The 9,098-nt window shown below is 35.4% G+C and overlaps 1 protein-coding gene across 1 annotated transcript; it reads left to right on the forward strand.

The window, feature by feature from the left end:
* The first annotated feature begins 1,596 nt into the window (after positions 1 to 1,596).
* On the forward strand, positions 1,597 to 8,382 carry CLRN2 (clarin 2). Its single transcript, XM_072397990.1, has 2 exons — positions 1,597 to 1,849; positions 7,798 to 8,382. The coding sequence occupies exons 1-2, from the start codon at positions 1,597 to 1,599 to the stop codon at positions 8,061 to 8,063; spliced, it is 519 nt and encodes a 172-aa protein (XP_072254091.1). The 3' UTR covers positions 8,064 to 8,382.
* The last annotated feature ends 716 nt before the right edge of the window (positions 8,383 to 9,098 follow it).

Raw genomic sequence — 9,098 nt, forward strand, 5'->3', positions numbered from 1 at the left:
TCCCCCCATTCAAAACCTCTAGTGCTCTCTGATTGGCTGAGGAAAGCTTTAGAGGTTTTGAATGGGGAGACTTGTCCAAATTTAACCTCCAGTGCCGGGCACCGCACACAGAGCTGATCAATGAATGATCTTTTTTTTTTTGTTAAATTCAATCTTGTTTGTCGAATTTACACTGGTCTTTCTTGCTTAGAATTTCGGTAAGTTAAAACGGCCGATTTTGCCACGGGATTGAGTTTTAAAAACTTGCTCGCTCATCCCTCAAATACACTTTAACTGCAAGTGGTGTCACCTACCTGGCTGTCCGGTTTAAGGGGGTTGCATATATGTCAAGAAGGCATAGACAGAAAGTTTCCCTGCTTTGGCGGGAGAGACACTTTTTAGTGTGAAGTGGGGTCCCCCCATGGGTAAATTCATGTTTTGTCTATGGGGAACATTCTTCCTCCTAGCTGCATAGCCAGACCCCTAAACACTCTTCTCTTTGGCATTCTGTCAGTCACAGTCTCACAGCACAGTAACATTATTCAATACAATGCTGGACTAGCAGTCCTGCACTGTAAATTAGGTTCCCAAGGGCCCGGCTACAACCCAATGTGTCAGTGAGAGAAGAGAGACCGCTGCTAAGGATGTGAGGGATAGAGTATAGACAGTTGTCTTTTTGTTCACCCCAGATATAATGAGTGTTTAACCCTTACACTGATACAAAGTACCTTTGCTGTACCTTTACCAAAGTGACCCCAGCACTCAGTGGATGTGAAGAATAGACAGCTAACAAATATTCACACTGGCTTTATGTTTTACTGTTACTGAATACAGCTGTCCACACACAAAAGGCCTTCATTTTTACTCATATATTATGAGATTTTCTTTCATCACCAATTATTTACACAGGTGTCATGCTGTAAGGGGGGTTTAGCAATCCTTTGCTTAGCAAATAAAAAAAATTACAATCTTACAAAAGCAATTTTTATTGGGTTTCCAGAATAAACATTGTTGCTAATGTGATATTGGTGCCAATTGTGTGATTTTTTTTATATATATATGTACCTGACCAACCTACTTTATATTATAATTTTTGGTTATGTATACTGTTTATACTGTATGAAAATATATAACAACAGAGGTGAAAACATAAACAAGGACAAAAAGCTCATAAACAATATTGTTATCATATTCATAGAAGTTGGGGCAACAGGATTGTAGGAAATTGGTATTAATGAGTGTTGATGGTGTCCAAGTATTGTCATACCCATTGGAAAATAGAAACATTATTATTAAAAAAATAATTTTAACAACTGGAAATTCTCACTAACAATTCAGGTAAATCAAGAGGACTGGAGATTGGGTTACTGCCTCTAGGACTCAGCCTACACCTGTGTGTCTCTCTGCTAAAGATCTTATTTGCAGTATGCCCTTTTGTATGCAGTCTGAGTCACAGAAAGTGCTGCATATTATCCCTGATCTTCATACTAAAGCTTGGCAATTGGTGGTGGAAAATGGAATATCACATGGGTGTAAATATGGGAATATGCATGGTTGGTAACCAGTGGTATTGCTGCTGCGTGGCAGTGCCAAGGATGACTTCTCCAAAGCTTTAGGATGCCCGGGTGCTTCAAGAAAATCATATTCTCCTTGGCCGCGGCTTGTAGTTTTGCATCGTTTGTGCTGATCATTGTTGCCATGGCGACTCAGAAATGGATGACTGGAAAAATTCTGTGTCAGACAGGAGTTGATCTGGTCAATGCTTCAGATCCAGAGATGGTAAAGTTTATTGGGGACATCTACTACGGGCTTTTTCAAGGTGGCAAAGTACGAAGATGTGGACTGGGAAAGCGAACATTCACCTTTAAAAGTGAGTATATTCTGTTTATTAATAATTTATTAAAAAAGAACTAATAAAAAATTAAAGTGTACCTAAACTCAGAATTTTCACTTTACATAAAAGAGTAGACAACCCTTTTATTTAAAGCAAACATTTTGTTTGTTTGTGTTTTTTTTTTTAATGCAACATCCTTTTTTTTAAAAAAATAAAAAAGGGTGCAGCACCACCCCCTTATTCTCGATTACCTAGGCAATCAAGAATGAATGGGAGTGCAGAGCTTCCTGGGATACCTACGTCACGCATCCCAGGAGACTCTTGGCTGCTCCTTCTGCACATGCCCGAGCATCTCGCACAGTGCCCTTTCATCTATACGGAAAAAAATTGCTGATCTCCGGCATGTGCAGTGAAATCAGCAAGTTTTTCCCAATCTACGTCACCCAATCTTGCACCTGCGCAGTACGAGATCGGGTGACATAGAAGGAAGAACCAGGAAGAAGACAGAAGAAGATGGCGGTGCCTGGCACTCCCTCTGTGCTAGGCCGAAGTCGGATACTTGGACGACGCAGGACCCGATGGAAGAAACCTCCCGACAGACAGACTGATCTGTGGGATTGAAGGTAAGTGCGATTTTATTGTTTTGAGTGAGTTTTTTACTTCTACTCCCTAGCGATAACCCTGAGTGTGATTTGGGGTAGAAAAAAGTTGCTGAAAGCAAGTCACACTCGAGGTAGGTAAACCTATGGGAAGGTAAGTAAATACAGCACTTACCTGATCCGCCAGCGTTCCGCGTCGTCCATCGCCGCGATCCTTGTCTTCTTCGTTCCCGGTGACGTCAGTGCATGTGTTTGTTGCCGGCATTGCGGGGCGGGAAATTCAAAATCCATTTGTATTCCATTCAATAGAAAAAAACAGTATTGCATGCAATACATTGGATTTAAATGTGCAAAAGCAGTACATTTTTTTCAAGAACTTTTATTTTTCAGTATATATAATAGTATGACTATATTAGTTATTCGTTTTTAAAATTTAATATATATATATATATAAATAAATATATATATATATTTTTTTTTTTTTTTTCATATTTTAACATGATTTTGTGTTTCAAACTTTATTATACTCAGATACTCAATGTACCACTTTTAGACATATAAAGCCAGAAAGAAATGTACTGCTAGGGAAGTTAGGCAACTCCATAAGCTAATACAAAAAATGGATTCTAGTTTTTGAAGATCCTAACAATTAAGGGTTTAGCATACTTACAAGGAAAACATAACACAAAACATAAGAGAAATAGAAAATACAGGTTACTGGTTAGATCTAGTAGCTTGTTTGTGCACCATCTATGAGTGCCTGGATTAATGTTATAGCGTTAATACAAAATTTAGTCTACAGAGTCAAAGAACATTGTGTAATGCTGAAAGTACCAGCCCCAGGCAGATCTCTGCTGTAGACTCAGTGATATAAATAAAAAACCTCAGAATTTTGGATTTTCTACTGCAGAGTACAGCATTTAAAAATCTGTCTGCTTTATGACCACTGTGACAGATTCAGAGTCACTGAACTAAAGCAAAGCCACTGTATTTTGGTAATTGTATTTTTCTTTTAATATAAAATCTGTGTTCAGATCATGCACACTTTAAAGCAATTACATATTTAAAACTACAAATACATACATACAAACTAAGGTGAGGAGATACATTAGCATAGTGCTAGGAATACATTCTCAGCAAGAATGTTAAGGATCTTGTCTGAAATAGGATATTGGCACTCTTCTCTAAGCACTGCAGGCCGAAGCTGGTGGAAAGGTAAGTATATTATCTAACTTTTATCTCTTACAGGTTTTCTTTACAGGGTTTTAGCAGAGGAGGGGGAAATCTTTCTCAAAGTTTCTCAAACACTGTAATCTTAGCTTTTTGTAAGAATTGAATGTAACAACACTCCAAACACCAGACAGATGTTTCTAAGCTTTCAAAAACCAACTGAAACCAATTTTGCAGTGTTTGTTGAATTATTTATTTCACTGTACAAGAAGTTACAGGGGTGGATGTTATAAATATAATATGCAAATATAATAGTCTTAGCATAGGTGCCCTTCAAGGAATATATTTATTGCAAACCATAGCAGTATGACATGGTGTCTGTGTCACCTACATTTTTCGTTGTGACTAATATAATGTATTGTACTATAGTGATGGGAAATACAAAATAGTTGTCCCTGAATCAGGATGTGGTACACTGGAGACACCTTTGATGATGACAACAAGAGGGCATTTTTCCTCACGTTGGAGAAAACTAGTCACTAGTCTGGTATGTCTACAGGACATGAAAGCACCTGAGCACATGAAGCACCTAAGAAAAACCTGGAAAGGGGTTTACCCAGTCCCTGTTTTATGTAAAGTAAAAAAAAAAATTATTTTGTCTACAGATACTGTATGCTTTGATGCAGTCATTTATAAAATTGTATTAATTAGATACTAATTATATTGGAAAATATATTATAATTCACTAGATCAATCAGAGAAGACTAATGTATTAAAGCTCACCAAGATTGGAGAAAATAGACTATCATGGAAGAACCTGGGTGGTCCAGAAACCCTGGAATTGATTTCCTAAAAATGATTTGCTATTTCTTAGTGAATGTTTTCAATCCTGGACCGCATCCATTGTTGGATGACCCAGGTTCTCCCATGATGGTTTAAAGTCTCCAGTGTTTAATAAAGCAGTCTCATATAATTACATTTTATTTTGTGAAAGCAAAACAACAGAGTGGAGTTTAACCTTTTTATAGTCTATTTAAAACACAAAATAATGTAATAAAAAGGTTTTGCTTTTAAGAAAAATACTATCACACCACACACAAGCTATAAACCTTCATTCCTTTATCCAAGACTATTGGATTTGAGAATTAGTTACCTCTTAAATTGATGACAATGCACAAAGCCTTTTGCAAGACTTTTCCGCCCAGAATCTGTGAATAGCTAAGCCACAGATCAGTAAGATGAACTTTACACAAGAAAACACAAATATTTGCACACACATGAAAACTTTTACATACAATTTGCAATAATAAATGTTCTTTTATGAAATGAATTATAGTATATTTTATTATTAAATTTTGCATTGTGTTTATCAATCTAAACTTACTTGTAAACAACCTAACAAATATTGTCCTTATGAATTCATTTTATTTTGTAGACAATATCTTGTGCATAAAAGCAACCTGGGTTTTACCAGTTGTTGCAACAAAGAATGCAAGTGTGCATAAAATTACAAGAGGTACTTACAGTAATTATCTACAGTACCCTAGTAAAGTATCCATCCCTCTTGTTTTGACAAATTACAACCTGGAATTTAAATTCATTTTAATTTGGAATATGTTATGAACTTAACAACATTGTTAGAATCACATGATTCTGTCCTGGAAAGCCCCTGACTCTGAAGCACTATTAAGCAAGCCACATGAAGATTAAAGAGCACTCCAAACAGGACAGAGACAAAGTAACCGAGAAGTATAGATCAGGGTTGGGTTATAAAAAATACAAATTTTGAATATCAAACAGAACAACAATAAATCTAATATAACAAAATTTAAGGAACATGGCACCACTGTTAATCTGACCGAAGGCAGTTCACACAAACATCGGACAAGGAGGACATTAATCAGAGATGCAATAAAGACACCAAAAGATACTGAAGTAGCTGCAAGGATCCAGAGCAAAGATGGGACTATTTATCCCTGTAACCATTTTAAGATGCCAACTCCACAGATCATGGCTTTATACACAAGTAGGCACAAAATCCATTGGTTTAGGGAAACATTTTTGGTTTGCCTAACAACATGTAGCAGACTCCCCAGACACATGTGAAGGTACTTTCAGTGTTTTATTTTCTATCTGATTACATCCTTTCGTTCCCTTTACTGATGCACTCCATTGAAGTTGAGCCATTGGTTGGCAATTTCTTTTTAAGCTAGAAGACATAAGTTGTCAAAAGGACACCTCTTTTTTTTTTTGGTTATAAAGAAATGCTATTTATATTGGATCTATATTTTTTAAACATTATGGCAATGCATTAAATCAATACCCAAATGTAATAGTATTACCACCAAAAACACTTTCGCTATTATTATTACCCTAAACAAACTAAAGAAAATACTAAGAAATGCTTACCTTGCGTACAGGCATTTGGAGGGCTTCCCTAGGTAATGCCAGGAAGTCTACTTGTGGTAAGTGTTGCTATTATACTGATCTTGAAGATCCAATACATACAGCTTCTAATAGATTACAGTGTTGTAAGAACATTTTTTCAAGAAACAAGTCTAATGGAGGAAAAACATTATTTAAAAGCTTGCACTTTACAAATTAAAATGTATACTTTGTTGATGCATGCTGTCAACTTTTCTACTTAATCACAAGGGAGATAGAGAAAGAAATATAGAAGTGATTGGTCTTTAGGCCAAACTAAATGATATACAGCTTGTCCTATTTTGCTCTCCGGTAGTATTAGTAGTATTTGACATATCAGTTAAGAAGGAGTCAGCTATCTGTATTAGGCCAGCAGTGGAAAGAGGTGTCATGTTTTCCAATGAATTAGGAAAAGTACAATTAACCTGCTTGTATCAGACTAAAGGTGGACATTATACATAGATTAGATTTTATTTTTTAAAATTAATGTTGGCTCTGCTGGTTAATGGTTGCAAGGTGGTAACCAGGTGATAACCAGGCAAAGTATGAATATCAAGAAGACCTCAATACACTGGTTGTGCACTAATCAGCTAATGTATGGAGTTAAAGTAGATTTACACTTAGTCAATAACATTTCAACTAGATTTTGACATGTTAATGTAATTTAAAAAGTTGTTTTTATGTTATTTCTAAATCCTCCGCATTTATTAAAATAAGACCTGGTAAGCCTAATTTAAATGTTCTTGTTAAATCACTTCTATGACAGCTGACTCCATAGTTTGTTCCAGCATTGGCACTTTGTCATAAGCACCCCTGGTGATGACTACATGCGTTTGTGACACATTATGCTGGCATTGTCCTGTGTTGCCAACATCAGGAAACTGGTCCAGAACATTGATTTTTCACTAACAATGGAGTGAGTGCATGTAGACAACAGGTGGCTGAAAAAGGATAGAGAAGATTACAGCGCTGCAAAATATGTTGGCCCTATCTAAATCCTGTTTATTAATAATAATAATAATAATAAAAATAATCAGTAGCACTAGGATGCAAACAGAAGATATAACAGTATTGGTAAAGAACAAACACAGAAGATGTTTGTGATAAAAAGTGATTTAGCAAAATAAATGTTATCCAAAATAAATAAAATAAAATAATTAAAATAAATAATAAAATAATGGGTAATGGTGGACTAAAATTAATAAATTATTCTAAATTAATACCAAAAGGTTCTTCAAGGAACTATGTGCCTAAATATAGCATATCAAAAAACATAGAGAGAAGAGAAAGTAGGGGTTTTTTTGTATTATATTAAAATTGTATTATATACCGTATACATTTGAACATACAAGGAATCAATATTTTACATGGGCAAATTCAGTGGCATTTGCCATAGACCACAATATTCTTTTTGTAGTACATAAATGAAAAAAGAATAATATAGGTTATAGAGTACTGCAGAAAAAGCAATTCCTTTGCCTTAAAGATAGCATTGCCCCATTAGAAAAAATTGCTTTTTGTAAGCATTGTGAAAAACTTCCCACCAATCTAACTTTGTGAAAGTTTTGACTACTCCTCCATGCAAAACAATCTTTCATCTGTAAGATGTTAGTAGGTTTCCTTGCAGTACTTGCATGTTTTATATTATCTTATGATATTTTAATGAGATGGATTTGCTAGTGGTGGATTTGCTAGTGTGCTTGAGATCAATATTGTAACCTTAAAGTTGGAATGTTAGCATATTTTTTGTTACTGGATAAACAATTTTTAATGCACATTATATATTTGCAGGTCTATTCATTGTGTTTGCGGTGACAAGCTTTATAGCTGCAGTCCAGCTCCACAACCTGACAGAACGAATAGCTAATTTTCGTGAAAATGTTTTCAGGATTGTAATTCTAGAAGAGAACTATGAAGACTCTTTTTGGGTCTGCGTGGCGAGTGGAGCAATGCATGCTGTCAATATGCTTCTTATGGCAGCCACTGAAATACGCTTACCCAAGATAAAGACTAAAACAGAAGAGGCAAATGTAACTGCAGAGGACATTATGTATTAGTGAGGTTCATGGAGATGCAAACTGACTTCTGTCTACCAAGCACAATGGTGGTTCACTATTTATAGATAATAACTTTAATATGCTTTACTCACCTCAAAGAGGTGTATAAAAGTGGTAACTTACAGTGAGATTTTATTTTATAGAATTTCTGGCTTCTAGTAAAAAAAGACTAAGATTTTGAAGCTGATTCTTGTGTAAATTAAACACAAAGATACACTACCTAGATCATATGTCATATATCAATTTTATTTTAAAATACCAGTAATTTTGGATTTTATGTATAAATATTAAAAGTGTGTTTATTCTTTATTTTGTATCAGGTAAAAATTAATCCACAATGCAATGCATAATATTAAAATTGCAATACAGAATTGCAATGTTATGAAACCTGGCATAAAAGCGTTAAAAAGAAACCTGTTATTGGAGAATTGTTGGTGACTATTGCTAACTCCCCTACCCCTTCTAAAAATGCTGGTAGCCTAGCTGTCATGCTTACCTGATCTGAGCCAGTGACAAGGAAATAATGTGCAGATTTGGCCAAGAACTGTCAGGCCACCTAATTCTCTTAAAGTCTGCTTTACCTATAGCTGGTTCAGCCCATAAAACCATAGCTTTACAGACTCCACTATTTATCCACACAATGATTTATCCATTGTTACTTATTTTTGGAGGCAACAATAAGCTACTGCTCTGGCTAATTCCACACTGACCATGACTAGGGTAGCTCGTACCTTGCCTTCCCTTTCCCCCCCCCATACCATACTTACCAGATTAACCCCTCACCTTGCCAAGTCTCACCCCCATAACCCCCTCCTTTCCAATCAAAACTCCACACCTGCATGCGTTTTAAAATGGCTGAAAAGCAGCCGTTTATTTAAATAACAAACATATTAATATTCAATAAATTAACATAAATAACATGTCAACAACTAACAATTTAACATAAACCAAATAAATAACATTTAAATAACATTTACAACCTTCTTTAAATGACAACCTTAACATTAACCTTTTAACCCATCAACCTCTATATTT

Source organism: Pyxicephalus adspersus, unplaced genomic scaffold (genome assembly GCF_032062135.1).
Source record: "Pyxicephalus adspersus unplaced genomic scaffold, UCB_Pads_2.0 Sca793, whole genome shotgun sequence".
NCBI classification, from domain to species: domain Eukaryota; kingdom Metazoa; phylum Chordata; class Amphibia; order Anura; family Pyxicephalidae; genus Pyxicephalus; species Pyxicephalus adspersus.